Raw genomic sequence first — 23,994 nt, 5'->3', positions numbered from 1 at the left:
GATTTTCAGAGTACAACCCTGCCTAGGCCTTTCCTACATTACAGTTATTTTCTGTAAGTGATTTGTTGTCTTCAGTTAATAAAATCTGTCTCTTAAAGTGCAGGACAGCCCTTAGGGAATTTACTTCACAAATTCAAAACAATTTAAAATGTCGGATAAGGAAGGCGGGGAGTAATGGATACCAAAAGCATCTTGTCCAGCTAGAAGTTTATTGCTGGCCAAATGATGATTATTTATCTTAAAACAAAACAAAAACCTCTGTAGTTATTCTGATTTGCTGGTTTGGATAGAAGTGTTGCCTGATTCACATCACTGGGAAAATTTTCTTTCCTTGAGTTGATAGGCAATATCTAGAGCATTTTTTCCAGCTCCTGATGTGCCTGAGGGTCTTCTGATCTGCAGAGACAATACATAATGTAAAGACTATGTAAACTTACAACATTTTTTTTTCCAGTTATCAATTGTGGTTGGAACTGAGAAAAAAACGGAAGTTAAAAAATATATAAAAGGAGTTAAAATATATAAAGTTAAAATATATAAATAAAAACACTACTTTTGCTTTTATTGAGAGTAAACAGAAGTTCTTACCAGATCTAGGATTATGTGATGAGCTAATGTCTACTGTCAGTATTAATAATTATTAATAATATCCAGTGAATTTGTTCTTGCAGACCTCTATTGTTTGCACAGTAACTGTTTTATGAGGGCCTTTTCAGTCTAATGGGTAGAACAAAGCAGTCCTCTTCCAGAGGATTTTTCTGGCACTTGTACCCTGCTAAAAAGCAGTTAAATTACTCCTCCGGAAGTAAACCAGCACCAGAGTGGGTGGTGTAGGAACAGGGGGAAGTTCCCAAACTTCGCACTTCACACATTACTGGAAGAAGCAAATAACACTTGTGGGCATCATTGGAGGGGAAAAATGCTTCCAAGTCCAGGTGAGAACGTGTCCAGCCTTACCTATGTTTAATTGCAAATTCACAAGTCTTGATCAGCAGGAATTAGAAGGAGACATTTATCAAGCTGTAGTGCTACAGATCCATGTGTGTGTCTGAGGTTATGCACTTTTCTCTGCACTTGGAGATGGGCTTTGCAGGAGACAGAATACCAGACTACAGACAGGTTTTTTCTGGGATATACTGTTTCAGTGGATAAGATTCCTCTGTTGAATATGTGGGCTTTTGACAGGACCCATCATAGACATTCCTGCTTTCAGATCTCTCCTAGAAATTGGTGTCTGAAGCTAAATAATAAGATGAGAGTATTACTGTGATCCTGCGGTGCCGGTAACACAGGAGCCAGAGTGGTGTATTACAGTGAAAGCTCAGATCTGGGATGCTCTCTCACTTTCTGTAACAGATAAAGAATGCCACAAGACAAAGTGGTCACATTTTCTTTCTTGCTCGTGTCTCAGAACAGTTTTCTGATAGCATATTGTCAATTCATGAAGGGAAAAATGGATGCAGCTCACTAAAATATACTTGACTAATAAAAGCGTATTTTATCCAGGGTTGTGTTCCAAAAAATGGCACTTGTCAATAAAGTGTTGTGTTGAGTCCATAATGTTCATCCACGTGAGTGAAACAGGATGTAGAACAGAAGTCAGGGAAGAGATGAAAGAAAAATTTGCTAAAGATAATCCTTGTGAGTTGTTCTTTTATCCTATATATATGCTGTCAGTCTCCTGGCTGGTTTGGCCTATTATTGAGTATAGTGTCTTCAAAATTCAGGTCTGAAGAGAAAACATTTAAAAAAGATGTAGGATGAATGTGATTTAGGAGAAGCTGCCACTTGAAGTCTAACCATGCATTTTTCGTTTCTGCATTTGAGGTGCAAGAATTTATAAAAGTTCTTGAGATTAACCAAACTCCACTGTTGTTGTCAGGTGGGAGGAGTTACTCAGTATTTACATAATTAATCCTGTTCATAAATAGATCGTTTGATATAAAAATGGAGCAGCCAGTATTCTGTTCTCACTAATATATTCTTTCCTTGAGTTTTGCAAAATCAGACTTCCATTTTTTTTACTGTCTCCCAAACAGCTAAATCTTTTGTATATGCAGGTAGTTAAGATTCTTAAATTCTGCTCATAAACAGAAATGATTGCAGAAAATAACGTGCGTTGCACATGTGAGTATGAGATCAGAAACATGGGCAATTATGTGCAACTGTCTGCTGGTTTTGTCCTTTTTTATTCTCTCAAATATGACAAAATACTGTGTTTGAAATAACATATTGCAAATACCATTCTCTTAGTTACATTTGTCTTTTTTAATTAGAAGTTATAAAATGTATTGGTAGAAATAGTATGCGTTATCAAACTTTTAGATGCTTTGCAATGAAATCACAAATCGTTTTTCAAGTAGGTATCTCTTAAATGTTTTGCCTGAATGATATGTTTTGTAGGACAGGGACAGGGAAGTGATCTTACCCCTGTACTCGGCACTGGTGAGGCCGCACCTCAATTCCTGTGTTCAGTTTTGGGCCCCTCACTACAAAAAGGACATTGAATGACTCAAGTGTGTCCAGAGAAGGGCAACGAAGCTGGTGAAGGGTCTGGAGCACATGTCGTACAAGGAGCGGCTGAGGGAACTGGGGTTGTTTAGTCTGGAGAAGAGGAGGCTGAGGGGAGACCTCATCGCCCTCTACAACTACCTGAAAGGAGGTTGCAGAGAGCTGGGGATGAGTCTCTTTAACCAAGTAACAAGCGATAGGACAAGAGGGAATGGCCTCAAGTTGTGCCAGGGAAGGTTTAGGCTGAATATTAGGAAGTATTTCTTTACAGAACAGGTAGTCAGGCGTTGGAATGGGCTGCCCAGGGCATTGTTGGCGTCCCCATCCCTGGAGGTGTTTAAGAGTTGGGTTGACATAGTGCTTAGGGATATGGTGTAGTTGGGAACGGTCAATGTTAGGTTAATGGTTGGACTAGGTGATCTTCAAGGTCTTTTCCAACCTAGACGATTCTGTGATTCTGTGACTTTTAAACAGCATTTGAAGACTGTGCCCGCTTTTTTTCTATATTGTACTTCTTTCTTTTTCTTATTTTGAAAAGAAGTTAAATGGTAACTAAAATAAGTTTTTCTGCAGGCTAACTTAAAAACTGACTGTTTAAATGGTTTGACAGGAACAACTAGGTTGGTTATTTTCGCCATACTTTAACTTTCTTTGCCTAGATCCCTAAGAAGTGTGGCCAAATGATTATTTGAACAAAAACACTGGCAGCTTGTTAACGCATGTTTTGGTTGCTTGGTCTAATTAGCTGAAACGTAAGAAATTCCATCTGAACAAATTGAAAGCAATTTTTGTTTATTATGTCAGAAATTATATAAACTTTGTGTGCCAGTATATTGACTGTGGCAGTTGGTCGATGTTGTTATTTTGACTCAAGGAAGGTAAAGATTTAAAACTTATTTATAGAATCATCTAAATGGCCTATGCCTACTGACATTAAATTAGACAAGTCAAAAGGAAGTGTAGTTGGGTACCCAATATTCCAATTCCATGCAGACAGGAGAATGAAGAAGCTGAGGATGAGATTGTTGGAGGTCCAAGGGACAGAGAGTGACTGCGAGTTGCACAGACAATAAAATGCCAGAGGCAGAATAAGTGAGGGACATACTATGTTAAGGTGGCCCAAAGACAGCGCAAAAGTGAGTGCAAGATGGAAAGACAAAGCAAATGGACCAAGCCTGAAAGGAATAAGTATTAGGAGAAAGGAGGTGGAGGTGTGCAACACCAATGGGCAGTCAAGGAAATGTCAGAGGCAGAACTTGTGGCACAGATGGGGGGGAGGAAGGTAAAAGTGTTTTCAGAAAAATTGTGGGGACACGGTGCAAGGAGGAGGGTTGCGGAGGGTAGAGCATGATAATACTGGAATGCTCTGATGAACAGGGAATATGGAAAGGTGTTACAGGAAATATGTGACACTGGGGGAGAGTGGAGTTGATTGTGTTTGTTAGCAGTTAAAATTCTGTCCCCATTGAAGATGGAGACGTCTCATCCTTCTGAAATCTTGATTCAGGTTCTCCTTAGATTCTAGCATGTACCACTGACTGACTCGCACTGTCTCCATGTGCTTTTATCATTTTCAATTAATGCAAAACAAGTGGAAAAGTTGGTGCTCTGCCAGGAGAACCTGTAAGAAAAACAGCAGTCTCATCCAGATCAAATGCTTTTTTCTTTCCCCCCCCTTTTTTTTTTCCTTTGAAAACCTTCTCTTATACTATACAGAATGCAGTGGGATGCTTCTGTCCTCAACAATATATTATTATCTGTGGATTCTGATAATCACTCATGTTTGTAGTTTTGAATTGTACCGTGAGTACTGATGCTTAGTCTCTGCTGTCGAAGATGTTGCAGATGTCTTTAAAAGAAAACATCTTGCTTAAAATATGCCTTTTTCCTGATTGTCAACAGTTATCTTAGTTCTACGTTGTAATAAAATATACTATTCTGTTCTCTTTGGGTTTTTTTCCATTTATCGGTGACTTTGCCTAATCCACTTTTAATAAAAAGAGAAAATATGAAAGAAAATACTTTTCCTTCATATTTGTCTAGGAAAATCTCTTCTTGGCACTGATTATCCTTCAGCCTTCTCTCTATTCATATGATCTTTTCAGATACCCTTGGATAGATGGTAGTTTGTGAGTGCAAAGGATTTTAACCTCTTCTCAGTCCGTAAATAATTGCAACTTCTTACAGGTTTTGGCAAATGATGATGAATATCCAGATTTTTGATGCTTGGATCCCCTTCCCATAACATTGTACTGCAGACGCAGCAGCATTTTGTTGCTGCTCTTGTAATTTTTGTCTGACTTTGCAGAGTGTTCAGTAAGTTTTCTGATGTCAGTAATAATTCCTCCCCTTCTTTCCTTCTTTGTTGTTCTTTCTGGAGCCCCTAGTAGGAAGATGGATGATAGCATGGATGCTTGAGGGACTGCATGTGGGATTTGATCTCAGTATTTATCTTGAAGTGTGCAAATACTTCGATGTATCATAATCACGGATACAGAAAAAAAGCCCCTCACACAATATGCACTTGATGATACAGAGAGTTGTCCAGTTGGCAGTGGCCTAGACAGCCACTGTGAAATTACCTAAATCCAACAGAAATACATAATCACTCCTTTACATCGGCTGGCAAGGCAATGAAACAAGTTTAGATTTTAAATATGGAGGGAATTCAGATGACTTCTGTTACTTTTTGAACATACGGTAGAATCTCTGAGATGAAAGATCATTTGAAGTGTCCATCAGCTGACAGCTTGTTAATCCCTGAGCAGGGAAGTTTTTCTGTCCTTACTGTATGTATCTACTTATTCTGGGAACAGACTAGCACAGTGCCTGCCTGCCACTACAGGGAAGAGCAGAAGGTCAGGGAGGGCACAGGTTTTGGAGCTGCCTAAACTTTGAGAAGGTTTGCAGGTCTGCTAATTCCATTTTGCTCCTCTTCCTTTCCTCTTTGTTTTCAGATGATGAAAGACATTTAACTTCATATAACTTGACTGTGAACATCAGTTGATCACAAATAAGATTAAAAAAAGAACCCTCAAACCTAGATGATGTGTCATAGACATTGTATGCATCTCTCAATGTAGTGGACATAAAGGGATTGAGGAAGACTGTGATGTTCAGGCACTGTGCTGAACATGTGTCCCTTCCTAGAAAAGAGCCAAAGTTCTTCCTGTCCCACAAATGAAGCAATCCTTAAGGTGAAAAAAAAAAAGTAATCCACTTAATTCTTGGGGGACTCTTTTGCATTTGTCAGCATCCTAGACGAGACTGCTGTTTGCCAGGATCCTTGTTTGGTCAACCAAAATTTGTTCTTCCTTCTCACAGCAGCTGGTTGTTCAAACTGTGATTTTTGTTTGTAAATAAAAGTATGTCTTTACTGTATCTTAACAACAGAGACAGACATTTACTTTGGGAACCAGTGTGGTTTTCTGGTTTAGTCAGACATTTCGATGTAAGCCAAAGAAAAGAGTTTACTTAAAGTCAAGCAGAAGAGAAAACATTTACATGAAAGCCAGGAAAGATTCTTAGTGAGGAAGTTGAAAGCCGGAATAATTCCACTGCATTGTAATAAGACAGAGGCTTTCTTTCCTTCTTTACATATTTGTGTGAAAAAAAGAGTGTTGGAGAGCATGTGGAGCACAAGATGTATGCAGAAGGATTTGCTCTATGGTGCGCTGAGGCTAAGCAAATACACAGTGTTATTTTGCTGACAGCCTTGCTGTTGAGACATCCAGTTTTAAAGAGACTTCCTATAAAACAGATGAGCCATGGTGTCCGATCTTTCACAATTAATTACGTGAGAAAAACAGAAGTCATCCGGAAGGCTTCCAAACCAGAAGTATCCGATATGTACACTAAAAGAGGATCTGTGGCAGGAGACTCCAGTATCATAGTCTCTGCAAACTAGTAGTTCTAGGAGTGAGTAGCTCCATCATGTTTTTTATATGAAAATAATTTTATAGGAAAATAAACTTCACAGTGTGAAGTTGTGCTGGCCTTGAAAAATTCAAATGAAGGTTTACTGAACTGGATTCGAAGCTCGGTGCATGGCCAGCTCCTGGAGTCAACAGGAGGGTCACCACTTTCTCTGATGTTAGGTTGCAGGCTCTAGCAAAGTTGGTGGTGTAGACACTGACAAAATGAAAGATACCCTCCTCCTCTTCCCATAATGTTTATCTCTTTTTGTCCACCTCATACTGCTCTCCCTTGCCTTGCCCTAGAGCTGATCCTTTCATCCTGTTGGTTTTCATGTTACTGCTTGCACATTTGATAGCTATACCTCAGTGTAAAGCAATGGTGATAGGAAATAAAAGCACTTCTCTTGCAATATACTTAGAAATACATACTCTGTTTGAACAACTGAGCTAATGGACTTGTGTATTGCTGAAATGCAGCTGAGGAAGGAAGTGCGTAGGAAGCTTGAGAGAGTGCAGGTCTCCAAAACTGAAGCTGTTTCACTTCTTGAAGCAAGGTGCTTGAACTTGAACCTTTTTCTTTCAACTGCTTGGGATTGTTTCTGTTGTTAAACTGGTGTCTGTGGAGTCAGGCTGTGTAATAACTGGGACGAAGGCCTAATCCCTCTCCAAGGCAACCAGACAGTTCAGAAATTAAGGAATTCTGGCAGTTGGATACTTGTCGTGTGACATAGGCACTAATGCTAGTTTATATTATGATGCTGGTATGTAATGCCAGTCTGTTTGGAGGGGTTTTAGAAAATGTAGCAAATAAAATAGGCAAGTTTGCATGGTAAGAGGTGAAAGCCATCTGTGTCATCTAGAGGACTGTGCTGTGACATAGGTTCACAGTGATATTGCAGTTTCTTTGACTACATCAAGTCCGTTCAGAAAAGAAACTGTAGTGCAAACATGAATGACGGAACTAATGGTTAGGTAATATGTCTGAAAATCTTTTTCAAATATCAAATTTCTTTGAAGCTTGTCCAGAGTCACTCAGAAAATGCTTCGGCATTATATGCTAGACAGTGTACAACCATGTCAAGTTTCTATGTAAATGTCAAACAAATTAAGATGGCTTTGGGAGAATTTGAATATGAAAGGACAGGATATTTGACTGTAAATAGAAGGCTTAGGGAAATGTCTTAACGGGCAACAAAATGAGTCCATATTTGTGTTGCAGCTTCATGTCAAATTCAGCAATTTAATAGTAATATTTGGGCAGGCTTTTAGTAGTACTCAGTGCTTACTTAATTATAAATAGCAAAGTTGTATGGCAATGAATTGTCTTTTTGTAGCTACTGAAGAAATCTAAGTTTGCTTTAATCTTTGTGTTTACCTTTAATGCATTTTTACATTTTAAAAAACCTGACTTCTAACATCTCTTAACACCAGTGGCAGTATTGTTCTCTTCTGTGCTTCTTCATGATTTTCCCTTACCCATATTTGAATTTTGTGGGATACAGCACATTAATTTCATTGCAGTACAAGCTATACAAAAATATGAACTGGGCAAAAATCTTGGTTTCAGTATTATAAAATTATTCATTCCTGCTGATGATGGAGAAGTTAGAACTCGAGGCACATGACAGTTTCAGTCTATGGGTGTGTAGGAGAGGACTATTGACTATTTTTTTCTTTCATTTTGTGTCAACACTGCCAACTTTGCTAAAACCTGAAACACTCTGGCATCACAGATAGCAGTGACCTTTGTGGTCACTCTAGGAGGTGGTCAAGCACTAAAGGAGGTTCTTGGGCAGTGCTGTGCCATGTGGGCTGGTTGCACCAGTGTAAATGGCTGAAATGTCACAGTTCCTGTGCTGATACGTAAGAGGGATTACAGTGCAGCTCCTTTTTCTTAGCTGTTATCTGCTCAAAGTTAGTAGGCATAGGAAAAGCATTCTGGATTTTTTAATCAGTAAATTCTTCAGATTGATACACACAGGACAGATCTATTTATGTAGCAGTGGCATCTTCTTGATAGTAACCTTTTCTGACTAAAGCTATGCAAAGTGTGGGATTTGCAGTATTATGGCCAGAATGGCCCTGTCGTCGTTTCTCCTGGTTTCAGTTGCAGCTGGGTAGGCTGGCAGACAGCACTTTCTCCAGTCTGATCTCTGATTTTAGAGCTATTCTATCAAGTATAATATGATTGCACATTTACATTTGGTGCTTTTTGAGGTTTCCAAACTACTTACATTTGTTTCCAGATATATTTAATACAGTTTATTTGTGTTAATCACTTTCTGCAATGGTAGTGCAAAGCATGTGCAATTTGAAAGACTGTATTAGTAGCTTGATTTAAGGAAATACTATCAAACAGCTATAATTGGCAAAGATGGCAGGCAATCTGCAAAGTATTGTAGCATTTTTTAAGTTGTTTGAAGCTTTCACCCTGTGTGTTGAACAATTTATAGTTTTCAGAAAAGTTTATGTCCCTATTTCTTTCTATTTAAGTATGAATACACATGATATCTAGGAAAGCTGGTTTATAATTCAGAATCAGTTTAAAATGAAGAACTATGTTTTCATTTCATGCCTGAGTTTACCTTGTGATACCTTTTGCATACCTGATGTTTTTCGACTTCAGAATCACCTCATGATCTGGAGCAGTTGGTAACATCATCTGTTTGTCACTTAGTTTTATTCTCATTTCAGAAATGCAATTGCTGGGATTTTGGGAAGAGATGAACAGAGTTATTTCAGATTCTGAACTGATGTCTGGTATTCCCTACTCATCTGCAGTACCAGGACTGATACAATATCTTCAGAGCATCACCAAGCTTGTGATATCATTGTTGTCAGTCACTGCAGGTCCTGACATCCAGAGCAGCAGTTCACCTGTTGCAAAGAAAATAGCCAAGCCACCATTGTCAGTAGTTCACCTCCTTCACTGTGAGTTTCATGAAGTACGTCTGCTTGCACTAGAAGCAATACTGCTCTGGTTGAAGCAAATAAATTCCAAGCAGATTGCAGAAGAAGGAGGAGGTGTATTGTGTTTACTCATTGATTTGGAAGGCACTCTTCTCACAGTGGCTCTGAAGGAAAAGAATCTCCAGTGTTTTTGCAAGGTAGGAGGGGTGCTATTTTATTGACATTTGGTATGTTTTCAGTAAATTATATTGTTGATTTTTAAAATTAGATTTCAAATGCGAATGATGTTTTTTAAATAGTACGTGAGTGGTTTTGGGGTTTTTTTTTACACTGAATAGAAGCTGTGCTATAATTCTGTTAACAGATGTGCTTGCATAAAGCAAGAACTTCCTCTTTCCTTTCTTAGCACTGTCAGGAGAGGACCTTTGTGTTCTTGGAGTGGGGCTTAAGTCAGTGTTTTATTGATCTCAAATGTACACATTCATGTTGAGATTGTAAATTCTTTGTGAATTGTGTGTGCAGATGCTGGAAATTCTTTATACTATGGATCTCAGAAATGTGCTTCTAAAGACTGAATGCTCTATAAAAATGAATCCAAATGAGCTCTTAACCTGGAGTTTAAACATTGTAGATATCTCCAACAGGTATGGTCTGTCATGCTCGTTAAAATACTTAGATTTTAAAAACTTTAGATGTTAAAGTGTTCATTTATTGGTTTTGGACTATCTGTTGATTTTAAAATCTGTGTGTCAGAAATGTAGGTGTGGCTTATTTGCATAAAGATTGCCCTTGATGAGAATTTTTCAGAGAAGTTAGACATGGATCTGAATTATTAAAAAAGGCCACAAGTCATATTGGCAAGCATGCTGTAAATGTCCAGTAATACAGTTCCTGAAATAAAACGTTACTCCAGCTGTCAGATGATAGCATAACTCTTCATGAATGGTAACTAGGAAACACCTTAACACATAAAATTGATGATCCAAACATACACTCATTTGCTGTGAATCCGCCATCAGTCCTATCCTGGTTTATCTGCAGACGGTCTGTAGAAAGAGTAACAGATCTGATTTCACTTGTTGGATTGGCAGAAATGGTTAACCCTAATCCTCAGGGTTCACACTCCTTAATCAGACTGTAAAGTCAGCAGAAAGTGCTGAAAATTTGGAGCCAGTTTATAGTTTGTACTGAATTAGAAGCTGTGTCCTTCCACTCGGAATGGACAGAGTTAAAGTATCGAGGCTCTAAGGGCAAGACTGTCCTGTTATTAATAGTCTCTTTTTTTAAGCCATATAAATGTTGCACCCCAGTGTTAATGTAGAATATTTAGGGTACAGAGTGTAGAACAGCATTTTATAGCTGTGCACATTTGCTGTTGATTTACACTAAATTTTTCAGGTTTAAATTACTATGTGCAGTTCTTATTTCTGGAATGAAATAAGATACTTGTGGTAAAATAGCACTGACTGGTGCTGTTACAGTGAAATAGCTGATGTAGCGGACCTTACTGCTCAGGTGTTGCCATTCCTTGTGGTGAGACCAGCCCTTCAGGAGCCACGGTGTCTGTAGACCCTACTGGGCATCATGGAGGGTCAGGAGCTGGCAGTTGGAGTGTTCTACACTGGTAACATTTCTAGCAACTATAGAAGAGATACTCCTGGAGCTTAACACCCACTGAAGAAATGCTTTTATTTGTAATTTAAAATAATGTCTGATTTGTTTGACTTGCCTTCCATTTCAAATGTGTTTTTCTATGGGAAGTATGCAGGTAGAAAACAAACACAGGAGATGTCAAAGTAAGAGCATATTTCATTTGCATTATCAACTGAAAACTAACATCAAGATTTGTAATGTAAAAATTCCGAGTGCTCAGCCTACAGAATACCCATTGGTGATAATCAGGAATGATGAAGAACTGGCTGGTTTTTTCTAGAGATGAAATGATGTCAGAAATAGCTGCTTTTTTTTTTTTTTTGATACGTTCTTTACCTTGTTTTCTCAGTACTGAAGTTCAAAGCATTGCTCTCAAATTTGCCTCCAAATTGGTTATTCATCTTTTCCAGAACCACCAGCAGGTAAGGGAAACAGCTGCTTAACAGTTTTGTAATTCTGGAGTTTTTGGTGATAGAAGTAACGTGGCTTCTTTTAGATGGAATCCCCAAGTTTGTGCTTTCTTGTGTCACTGCACCTTTTCTGGCATTGTGTCTTCCTCTCTGAATACACTGCCACATTCTGAAATGAAACAGCCATGAATAATCTCTGTATATCCCTCTCAAAGTCACTTCAAGTTAAATATGTAAGTAAATTTTTCTGATGGATTAATTTCAACTTTTGAGAGCATCCAAAATAGTCACTATAAAGTGAAAACAAAAATGCCTACAGTGATTAACACACGTACTGAATCCATTTACTGAAGTGCAACGTTGTTGTGGTTTCTGATTGCTGGGGAGCCAGCAGCAGAGCTGAGCTGAGGGGAAGGCAAGAAGCTGAAGCAGTGGTTGGGTGCAGTTCCCTTCCTCACTGTGGGCAGTGTGACTTTGCCAAGTTGCAGCCTGAAGTCAGTGTCAGAGCACACCAGCCTGTTGTCTGTGTGAAGTTTCTCATTGAATTTCCTCTTTAAATTTGTTTTTAAAACACTAGAGTAAATATAATAAAGCTTGTAAAATTCAAAGCTCTGTGTTCTCCATTTCTGTTTATAGACTACTTAATTTAGGTTTATACCAGCACAAATTACTGGCTCAGATGTCTTTTGATTTTAAATCGTCAGTCTGTGATGTCACAGATGTATGCACAGAGCAGAGCTAAGGCAGCTTTTAGTGCTAGACAATTTTAATTCTTTTTATGTTTTCAAAGACAAACCCACTTAATGGATATTTAAAAATAGAATTCTCATGATCTGTTTTAAAATGAAGATTTTTTGTTTTCCTTATGTAGCTGTTACTTTTTATAGAATGTGCAGCAGAATTGATTCATATTGTATGCTAATGATCTTGTCTCAGTATAAAAAAAGGAAGGTTTGTGCACAAGAATTTGGAACATGAATTATGATGTTAAATCTTTTTGTTTAAGAAAGCCTAAATGCAAGAACTTCAAGTTATAAACATTAAAATAATCATATAAACCTGGTTTCACGAACAAATGTGGAACATGTTATTGCTCTGAAGTTTTGTGTTAATTTACAAAGAGGAGTTAATGAAAAATGCTGTAACAGTCTTAACTGTAGTAATGCTAAAACAACTTTCTCTAATAATCCTGTAAATCATGTGAGATCTAAGACATCTGTACAGAGAGTGCCTTCTGCTTTGCAGAAGACTCAAGTGCATCAGTTTGTCATCTAAATTCTTTCTTTGGGTTTGCATTCAGTATTTGCATCTGTAGAAGGGATTGTTTCTCTTCCATAGGTAAAAGACAAGTTCTGTCTTTCCAGATAGTTCATGTGTCTCTTCAAAGTTCGAGTAATTGTAATATCCTGGGAGATTTTTTTTTTTTAACATGTTACAGAATCTGCAGGACATGCTCTGGCTGTGTCCCTTTGTGCAGTGTAGGTACGGCCATGTACCATGCAGAATGAGGCAGAGAACAACCAGGGTTTCATTTATTCCTCAATGGGCTCTCCTGCACTTCTCTGCCCTTTAATTCTCCTCATCTTTTCACTAGTTCTTTTCTTTACCTTATTTGGTTGTTCTGCTTTTCACTTCCTTTAATTAAAAATAAGTAAGAGAGGAAAAGAAGGAGGAAAAAAAAAAATAGTTGCACATGCCTCAAGCGTCTCCAGGTCAAGCTGGTGATGCTTTTCCTGTTCTTCTGTCTATGAGGTCCCAATCTGTTTGGGTTTTTTTTTCCTCCAGAGCTTCCTTCTGATAGCTGTGTCACATGCTTGCATGTGGCTGTGCCCAGATGCCAGCTCCTGCAGTTCGCATGTTCTGTTATCTAACCTGCTCTTGAGGTTCCTGCACCTTGGCTGACCTGCTGCCCTCCTGAGTGTGGCATTTTCAGGGGATCTTAAGTCTTTCTTGGTCACTTCTGGAAATTAGGACTTTGTCTTCCCAGTTATGTCCCAGCTGTCCCGTTGGAGGTCAGAGTTTATAAGTCCTGGAAGCGCTATAGGAGTAATGGGTAAAATGCACATTATTTCTTTCTACAAAAAATAGAGTAGCCATCACTACACATCGGAAAGAGTTGAAGCTTTGTCCCATTATTACTACGTAGTAGTTTTCTTAGCATATGTCTGAGGACTAAGTATTTTCCAAAAGATGACAACTGGATTTTATTTGAACCAGGAAATGTCTTTTTCCTGTTCTTTTTTCTAATTCTTCATGTTTAAGAACAGCTTAATGAGCTTGACTGTGTATCAGCCAACATGGAGCTTCCTTCAGTGTTCTGAATGCACATGCTATCAGAACCCAAGGTACCTCGGCAGTCTTACCAAAAAAAAGTTTCCACCCCCCAGTATCTGCAGAGCAGACAGATGGAGCTGCATTCACCCCTTTACCAAACATTGTATCATTACCAAAGCCTAAGACTGATGCTACAGTTCATATGCTCTTGCTTGTTTTTCCAGATATGTGTGTGTGTCTACATGTACGATACTTCTGCGAATTGCTTCTCTTTGTTATAGTCCAGTGTATTTGGCTTTGGCTTGCATATTTAGAAGAACCAAGGACATAAAGATATGCTTTGACTTGTGTGGTCATTGATGGAGTCTGGTGTGAAGGGCCAGACCAAGAGAATTGCCTATGAATACTGGTCTGACTAAAAGAAAATCTCCCATCTTAACTATCTGTGACATGGTAAACCAACTTTTGAAAGGATGCTTGAGGTTAGCCACCTTGAAAAAAACCCTGCATTTACTGAGTAGTATCCCTTTGGCAGTCCATAGTTTAATGTGATGGTAAGTGGTAACACTGGATTGTACAGCATACTTCTCACATGTTCTGTGCCTTCAGATTTCAGAAGAAGTCCTGAAAAAATGGGTTCAGCTGATAGATTATTTTTGTGGAGATGAGCAACAGACAGAGATGCTGTTAGCAGCTGCTGAAGTTCTTAAAAGTATAACATCATTCATTCTGACCAATGAAAAACTCATTCTTGGTGAGTAGTGAACATTAATTTTCTGGATCTCATTAATACCTGACTTAAACGTATTGTATACATATATATGTACACACATTCAAAACACATAATTACATCAAACAGGGTTGGGGTTTTTTTTAATTTTAATAGGATTTAATTACTAAACAGATAGACTTACTTAAATTCTGGTACAAAAAGCACATGTGCAGCGCTTCTTGCAGTAACTCCACCGAAAGAGGGGCAAGAGGTGCTGTTATGTCTGCAGGCCACTATACATTGCTGTACAGATTTACTGGCTTGCAATTGCTCTCTGAGTTGAATCTTTCTGAAATACTCTGTTGGTGATGTAGACATACTTCTAGTTTAACACTGCAAGTATAACAAAGCTGTGCTGGCTGAATGTTGAAATTAAAGGGTTCCATCTAGAAATGAGGGACACATTCTACTATGAGAATGATTAATAACTGGATGACATTATACATTATATATAAGATATAATGATTTTTTTTTAAGTTAACATTAGACTGTTTGGGAAAAAAGCTAAACAACTACAAAAAAACCCTACACAGCTTATTCAACAATACATTGCTGACTGAGAGGCAAAGCTAAGGGAAATTCTCTGGTCTGTTGTGCAGAAGACATTGGTTTTTTCTTTTAGCTTTTTTTACCCCTGCCTTCTGTGAGCAGAGAATAAGGGGATTTTGTGACTAAAGGGCCAGGAGATATGCAAAAATAGGTAATAATAGATGATAAAGAAATTATTTTGCATCCTTAACAAGACAGGCAGCTTTAAATACGTATAGTTTCTGTGATATTTTATTCCAACGTAGTTATTTAAATGTTTTTAGTTTGAGTAGCTTAAGTCCACATATGTGGACTGGATACAAATTTTTGTTAGATGAGGAGAGTGGTATATTTCTTAAACTGTACATAGTGGTTTTTTTAAAACGTCAGCTATTTATTTTGAGATCTGTCTTTTAAGAGGTATTGATAACATTTAACAGAGCTGAATCTGTTAGATGAGGTAGACATTGGACTATTAAATGTTCATAGTATCAACTCTGGAAATCTTGACTTCTACCATCTAGTTAAAGCTCTTAGTATGACAGACATTACGATTTTATATCAAATGAGAACAGTGGAGGTACTGGAGTGAAAAACTCCCAAATGCTCTGCTTCTCATCTGTCGCTGTTTGGATCTGGTCCATATCTGATGGAGAATGAAGTTCCTCTTTGATCTTGTCAGAACAGTTGCTGGTTTCCATGCTTTCCAATTGGGCAGATGTGAAGGTCTGAAATAAAAAATAGCAGCAGTTTGAATCTGGCACAAAATCTTAACAACAAAGAAAAACAAACCCCAAATACCCCCCAAAACAGCCTAGAAAAGAAAGCCCCATGGCCTCAGTGGGCAAGCCATCTGCACTAGCTCTTTGCTCTGAAAATTGGGCCAGGGGAAGAAAGATGCAGAGCCAACCCTCCATACTACCTGGAATTGTCAATCTGGGGATCTTCTCAACTGTGAAACTGTTAGTACTGCAGTGAGACGTTTAGCAAATCAAGAGCTTGATTTGGTGTTTAGCTGTAGTGATATAGACCCAGAATGAGTCCCTTAAAGGGGTTATCCGCATATAAACAGTTTTGACTTTATGCCTTGTTTTGTATCAGCTTGCTTGACCACATATAGTAGAAAGGAAAATTTAAAGAAAATTGTAGTTGTATGAAATGGAGTTGCAGTCATTCCCATAAGCTTCCATTAAGTATGTTCATAAGAGGAAGAGGGTGAATGCCAGTGAGTATGTTCTGAATGACCCCATCATCTCTCCATGATGTTGCTTGAGCGTTCAGAAAAAGTCATTCTGGAAAATTTGCAGACTTCCACCTCTGCTGGAGATACAGTAGAAACTTGTCTAGGTGGGAAAGCTGGCCATTGTATCTAGAAGGGAGTAATTACTCTGTCCTAGCTGTGCCAGTGTAACATTATTGGGTGTGTCATGCTAGAAAAAAGCAATTTCTTTCTGAAATAATTATACTACATCCTATTAGATGAAATACAGGAATGTCCCTTCTGCCTGTGTAGTAAAACCTCAAGCAATTAATTTTGGCCAAGCAATGAAATACAATTAATTGTCTAGCTAGCCTCTGATAGACCTGTTGATAACATGCTTGAAGAAAACCAGTGCAGCAATGAAGCATCAACTCTGTTGTTCTCTGTGATCACAAGAAAGTAATATCTAACAGCTGGCTGCCTCTAAAGAGACCTTCCAGTGGTTTCCTTTAATGAGGATGTTCAAGGAGAGCTGAAAAGTCAGCTGAAAAGTGCCCCAGCAAACATACGAGTTTGTGACTTTAGCTAGTCATCCTTAGTGTGACACCACTAAATGAGACAAGAATTTGCAAGTGGAGTGTGGCTTGTGAGATGTGAATTGCCACTGGGGTGGTATGTGGGGTCTGCCTGTTCGGGGTTTACCAGATGAACACCTCCCTCTTGGCAGTTGTCTCTGATTAGTCTTAACTGTGTGCAGGTAATTATCCCATGGATTATACCTGGCTTGCTTCCAACAGATAGTGGGTATAAGGGTGGCAAGCCATGTTGGTGAGTGGTGGGCTGAGGTGTGGATATGGGGATTAGTTGATGGGTAGATCCTTGGGAGGTGGGATCATTTGCCATTTCCTGCAGTGAATGGCATTTGTGGTCAGCACTACTGGCAGTATCTGAACAAAACTTGGTTTGGCAGCTCCTGCTCCAGGCAGATTGCAACAGCAAATCCATGATCACAGGGCATTCGTCAGTCTCCAGTGGCAAAACTTCTGCTGTTGCCAAACAGGAATTCAGCACTCCTAGAAACTGTAGAATATTTGGAGAACCCACAATTTAAAGTTGAACCCAGATTAAGAGAGGTTCATTTTCTTACCTGTTGCCCACTGTTTAAACCAAGCTGAGTCAACCACCTAGGTGAAGTTCACATATGCTGAAAACATTTTGATCATATTGCCAGTTGTCTTCCTCGTGGTTTGCCGATGCATCTCTCCTGCCCATGTTTCAGTGTTTCACAGCGTTTGTTGTGTTTAGGTGTGGACACAGAGCTCTGTAACTTCTTTGAATGCACATAAGAAATAGAATTCTAATTTTTCCTCCATAAATAAACACAGGGCTGACTGATACCCTTACTATGTGGAAATGTGTGGTTCTACTGCTGCAGAATGAAGATTTGGTAGTAAGGGATGCTGCTGCTGAGGTTATACAAGTGGCACAGTCTGAAAGAAAGAGCAGTAAAGGAACAGGTATGTTAACTTTTCTTTACTTTTAAACATTATTGGATAGTTAGGAGACAAAAGTATTTCTCTTCTAATCACAAACATCTTGCTAACTGTAAAGTGAACCATGCGTCTCTTATAAACACATACCATGGAAGATAACAGCAAGTTATGATGTTTGACACCCACCATGATTTATTATTTTGATTTTACTGTTCTTGGTATAATTTGCATGTGGTTACATGGGTATGTAAAAAAGACAACAGCAGTATTCAACTTTATGGTTCTTGCTGTGATGAGTCAACTGTCACATACTTTCATATTCTTTAATACCAGCTTTGATCTAATATAATGTAGTGGAAGGCACTCTTTGAATCCCAGGTCATTATAATAGCCTGATCACAGAGAGATAGGAATCTGGGAAACAGTGTTCAACTCATTGATTCATTATTAGACCTGGAAATCCATTTATATCCAGATCAACAAAGACAATTCTCTGTACCCACAATGTGCTTTTGAGGATGTGGGCCTTTTTGTCTGCATGCCCTAGTTTACTCAACCCTATTAATTTTAAAATAGCCACAAAACTTGAGTAGGCTTAACTAATTAATGTGCTTCACTTTGAGAGTCTTTGCTGATGCATTCTTCCATGTGTTGTGAATAAATTGGAATTTGCTACCAAGCTCATCTCTCACTGGTGGTCCCTACTGGTCTGTGCTACTCAGTAACGCCTGTACTGACTTGTCTGCAGTCAGTTGAAATTAGTCGGCCATCTCCATGTGAACTTCCGCTAGACTGGAGATAAAGCAGCTCTGTGGTTTAAAAAAAAAAAAAAATAAGGAAAGTCAGTTAAAATGTGTGTTTGCCACTACTGTAGATAGAAGTAGCCAGGAATGTGCTCATGTGGCAGATGTGGTTTTGAGCTAGCACTGTTCAGGCACACTGCTATGGGGTAGGAGAAGGTAAAAGGAGGGATACAGACAGCTTTCATCTCCTGTTAAATCCTGCAATTCTGATTCCAGCACTCTCATCACAGCTCTGGCAATTTATGTAGTCCCAGCTACAGCTCTCTTTAGTATCAAGAAGCTCTGCATGTGTGTGCCTCAGGTCCCCGACACTGGCCTTTGGGGGGGCATTCTCAAATGTCTCAGGATGGTACTTTATACAATGTATAATAATGTATGTACACAATACAATGCTGGATTTTTTTCTCTGGCTCCTTGTATCTTCTTCCTTCTTTCTGGTTGTATCCCTGTGCCAGGGGATGTTGCCCTGTAACTGGATGAGGGCTCTGTCCTACTAACTAATTACAAAGGTCACTTCAGTGCATGCTGTTACAGCTTATCACTTTGTAAAGCAGAAGTCGCCATAATCAAGGAAATAATTATTTTTTTATTTGCTGTGTTCCTAATTGGGATAGGGACACCCTCCCCAAACTTATGTTAACCCCTTAGTTATACTTAGTTGTGCCTTCCTGTTCTTTCACTTCAACTGCTTTTAATGAAATCAGTGTCTTTCATCTGTGACTAGCAAAGAATGCTGCTTTTGAAAAGATAGAATCCAATTTCTTTCCACCTCCATTTTACATAATTATTGTTTCTTCCTGTGATCTCTTTTTTTCCCCCCACGAAACTCCTTTTGCTTTTTTTGCTTTGCTATCTAGTTTTTGGGGGAGCAGGGCAAGGAGTTTTGCCCCTGTGGCTTTTGTTTACAACCAGATTAAAATAAGCTTGCCTCTGAATGTTGTTTGTTACTTCCATTTACCCCCTTTCTTTTCGTGTGCATGTGAGAGTATGCAATATGTTTGAGTCTGAGGTTTTTATGGATCACCAGTGCTCTCTGTCCTGGCAATTTTTAAATTACATTCGGCAATTTTTAAATTACATTCAAATATCTACTTATTTTTTCTCAGTTTTCATATAATGAAAGTCTGCTCTTTCATCACAACACTGATTTTAAAATATCTAAGCTGATGCACTGAAATTCATTAGAAGCCATAAAACAGCTCTCTTTAAACCTTTTATTTGATAACAAATTGCTGGATATCTTATATTGACTGACTTTGCATTTCCATTATACAATGACAAGTATAGTGGCCCAGCAGTTTTATCATGAGATCAGAAAGAAATATGACTCGAGATCAGAAAGAGGAATGGATGTTTAGAAACCCATTTTCATACATTCTGCAGTTGTTTCCATTTTATTTCATTGCCATTCCTACTAGCTAACATGAAAGAGTAAAGAGACTATTACCATTTCAGCTTCATTTGTGCATCAAAAATTTTTGTGTCCTAGTAGTGATTACATTTCCAGCAGTACTGTGTTGTAGAAATACATTATGGTGTGTTTCACCTTTTACTGCTGTTAATTCGCTGTACAGAGTGTGGGAATGCTTTCCACAAAATCCAAGCACTGGACTTGCCAGAAATTTTGTCATTGCCATCATTATACCACTCTTCACAAAATTCTCTCTCTTGCTGTGTACACAGCATGTAAGGTAGTACAGAAGAACTGTATTGCCGGTTTCGGGAATCAACACCTTAAGTGTTTCTTTTATATGTGAGATCCAAAGGAATCCCTGATTATAGCCTGACAACTGCCCCTGCCCTTCACGCATGATACAAGCTGGCATCTGGTTTTCCTGTGAAAGAGTATGAAAGGGTGTATACTTTTGTGTAACAGCTGGAGCGAGACTGAATTTGTATTCTGCTGTAGCAGAGTAAGATACGTAAGGTTGGACCGTTAATAATAACAAAGTTATCTGCATAGGTTGTACATATAGTTGTTACAGGACATTTTTCCTTTACATATATGTTGCTGAGTAACATTACAAATGTGTAGCAGTATGACAGTGTCAAATAATAGGTATTTTCAGGTCATTTATAGCTGGTGAAACTGGAGGCAAATGATCACGTCTATTAGTGTGGTTTCACTTCCAGTAACAGCTCCTATCTTGTGTAATTCTTTGAAATGTTATATGAGCTCCTGGAAGAGAATACAAACTTGGTTTCTTGTTATTCCCTCATGGCTTTTAGTGAGGGCAAACCCCTCAATTTCCTCAAGTAACTAATCCATGCAGCTTTGGATCACTCAAATTATGAGAGCAGTAACCTTGCAGAGTCTGAAATGCAGGGTAACAAATGTGATACAAGAACACTATGAAAATTGCCCCCATTTTCGTTTGAAAGGAGAAAAGCACAGAAGTACAAACACTGATACACAGCAGGGCTCCTATCCTTGCTCTACCCTACCCTTCACCCCCTAAGAAAACCCCTACAAAATCTACTATTTTTTTAAAGAAGGCAAGGACTTCCACTGTTACCAGCAAAGTTCATTTAATTTTTTTTTTATTCATACAGAGAAGCTTGATTTAATTTTGTAAGACATGTAAAAGCTCATAATCACAAGGGGAAGTTACTGAGGTTGGCTGACAGCAGTCTGAGCAGAGCAGGTCAAACAGAATCCTATCTCACTAGAAAGGAGAAAACCTTTTGTTATTCTTGCTAAAAATACCAATTTAGCAGGTAGTTAAGGTTTCCCTAATAACTTGAACAATATAAACCCCATCTGTAACTCAAGGTATTGTATGTACACTTTGTTGTTGTTTCCTCATGCATTGAGGTGTAAACTTCTGGGGGATTGTTTTATTCCTTTTAGTATGAGGGAGGGTACAGGAAGTATTGTATTCAGTGTAAATGTAGAATAGCTGCTTTGAAATCTAATTGAATTAGTGACCCATGGCTGTGTAAAGTCTAGACCTATTCACAGCAGCATTTCTTAACCAAGAGGGTTACTCCTTACAAGAAGGAAGATCATTTAAATCAGGGAAATAGGAGTTTTCTTTCTCTGCTGATGATCGCTTTACTGAATATCCTGAAAAATTCAAGTAACTGAGTGCTAGAACAAAAATTTTATTCACTGGTGTCATTTTCTTCTATGGCTTTTTTTTATTTAGAGAAACATTACCTTAAGTAAAATTATGAGCTTGTCAGTATTAGATAAGTTTGAATAAACTATTTTTTGCTGTTATTGCTAAGCCAGTGCAATTCTGTAAAATTATATATGAAAAAATACCTTTAGTCAGCTGAACCTTTATGTTGGTAAATTACCAAATTAACCTTAAATGGGTTTAAGTGCATTTTTAGTGTTGTCAGCATTAGCACCAATTTAGCTGATTTTTAAAATTGAGCTGAATCAAGCTTAGATGAGCAATTAGATTCATGAACTTGAGTGATTAGATTCACGAACTTTTGAAAGTGCCTGAATGATATAGCAGCCTAAATATTCTTCTTGAATATAATCTAGGCATTCAGGAAACTTCAACGTTTACTGTGAAATAGCAGGATTGTGTAGAGATGAGCAAGTTAGCTCATGGACTGGAGCTGTGTGTCTGCAGCAGAGCATTGTTCAGCACAACCTAGGTAAATGGCCACTCTGAGCACCACCGTCACTGGGTACGTTGTAAGTGTTGAAAATCAATCCAATGTTGTTGTTATTTCTCTTAGTTCTTAAGTAATTCTGAGAATAGGATGGGGGCTATAAATGATATAGTCAGTTTTAAACATATTGCTGATCTAATCCAAAATTCAGGTATATGAGTCCTGTTCCTTCTGTTCCCATTTCACATGCTCAAGACATAAGCAATAGATGATATCGGTGCCAGGAGTTTCTGAACAGAAGGCACTGCAAAGCTCTGTTTTCTTCTCTTGATGGTTGTTTCCTTCCTGATAGATTCTACTTTTTATCTTCAGAAAAAAAAAAAAAAATATCAGTGAAAATTACAGATGTCCTATTTTTTGATTCACCAGTAAAAAAAATATTATTAGCTGGCTTGTTTTAAAGAAGCTGACTTCCCCTGCTGAAGGACATCCTCTTGGGCTCTTGGGAAGGGAGTGGCACTGTTCTACAAAGCAGACTGGATTGACATTCTTGTGGAAGACTTCATTGTTGGGTATTGCTCTGTGTATAGTGGCCTATGATATCTCAGCCCTATCTTACTGTATCAGACTAAATGCATGTAGGAGCCTTCCAGCAACTTTTATTTTGCTTATTGACTAGAGACTATAAATGTGAGTAAAGACAGAAGTTAAAATGGGGGGGGAGAAAAATATCATTTAATTATATTAAAGAACTAAAGCATTTTCAAGGTGACTTTGAATTCCTTTCTAGACTTCAGCATTTGACTGAGTAGAACCTTTCTCTTTGTGAAACATGCTGTCTCCTTGGCATGAAGAAGAGCAAAACTGCTTGTTTCTTGTGCCTCTGTTTTTTTCACACATCATGAATATAGAAGGTAAATTAAAAATAAACTTCTTCATCAATCTAGAGTAGGTGTCTCTATTGTGAAGGTGTGTGCAAGAAGGCTTACCTGCACGGGTTTTTTTGGGGGGGTGATGTTGTAAATAAGCCTTAGCAGAGGTAGGAAAGAAGTTAAAAGAACATCAGACTAACTATATTAACATTTGAAAGAGACAAGAAGAAATTCTACTCAGATTTATGTTTCTTGTTCCTATTCTCCAAAAATCTTCCTCAGTGAACCTAAAGCTGTGCAGAGTTTTCATACATATGTGCCCTACGAAGATCTACTGAATCACTTGTGTGAGAGATAAGAGATAATGCAGTCTGTGTGATGTTAATGCAGCACAATGGTCTGGCATTCATCATCAACACCACAGGTGATATCAGCAAATCATGGGTGACTGGCATGATCCCAAAACTTGTACCCCAAATGTCCTTTACAACTGATCCATGAAGTATTTCAGGACAAGTGGCTCAGATTTAATCTGCTCCAGTTGCTAGTGAAACAGCTAAGAGTAAATGCTGGGCAAACCTAAAATGCTAAAAATACCATTGTCATTGATAGTGTTCAGCTGCATGATAAGAGCATCCCACATATTGCATGGAAAACAGTAAAGAAACATATTTTACTTTATTTGTTACCTAAACTGCTTGTTGGCATTTGAAACTGTTTTCAAACTATTCCTTGAAGTACGTGCAACTTTGGCCATAGCAAAAGGAGCTTTTCTTCCGCATGTTTACTATTGGGTAAATGTGTTAAATAGATTTCTTAAAGCTTTAGTTCATCAGCATGTTGAGTTAACCCTCCTCTCCCCAGACCTGTTTACTTACAAAGCGCTAAGTTCATACTGTGGGACTGGAGATGGAAAATAACTGTGGGTTACAACCTGTGCACCATTGCTGTGTGCAATATGCAGCTTTTAAGTTGCTGTGTCTTTCTCCTGATGAAGCACATAAAGGAGAGATGCTAACAAGCTGTTCAGAACTCCCCTTTTCATATGACTAATGTGTTCATCCTCTTGCCAAACTT

The 23,994-nt window shown here is 38.4% G+C and overlaps 1 protein-coding gene across 4 annotated transcripts in view; it reads left to right on the top strand.

The window, feature by feature from the left end:
* Positions 1 to 23,994, top strand: part of THADA (THADA armadillo repeat containing) — a 167,408-nt gene that overhangs the window by 120,995 nt on the left and 22,419 nt on the right. For 3 of the 4 annotated variants that reach the window (XM_074818027.1, XM_074818028.1, XM_074818030.1), the window contains exons 32-36: positions 9,123 to 9,535; positions 9,861 to 9,982; positions 11,341 to 11,413; positions 14,285 to 14,429; positions 17,562 to 17,693. In XM_074818027.1, coding sequence (XP_074674128.1) covers positions 9,123 to 9,535; positions 9,861 to 9,982; positions 11,341 to 11,413; positions 14,285 to 14,429; positions 17,562 to 17,693 — 885 coding nt within the window. The remainder of the gene's footprint in view (positions 1 to 9,122; positions 9,536 to 9,860; positions 9,983 to 11,340; positions 11,414 to 14,284; positions 14,430 to 17,561; positions 17,694 to 23,994) is intronic. The other variant, XM_074818029.1, reaches the window with a different exon arrangement.

This window comes from Strix aluco, chromosome 3, assembly GCF_031877795.1.
Source record: "Strix aluco isolate bStrAlu1 chromosome 3, bStrAlu1.hap1, whole genome shotgun sequence".
Taxonomy (NCBI): domain Eukaryota; kingdom Metazoa; phylum Chordata; class Aves; order Strigiformes; family Strigidae; genus Strix; species Strix aluco.
Note: the sequence above shows the minus strand (reverse complement) of the source record. Positions and strands in the feature narration are given on the sequence as shown.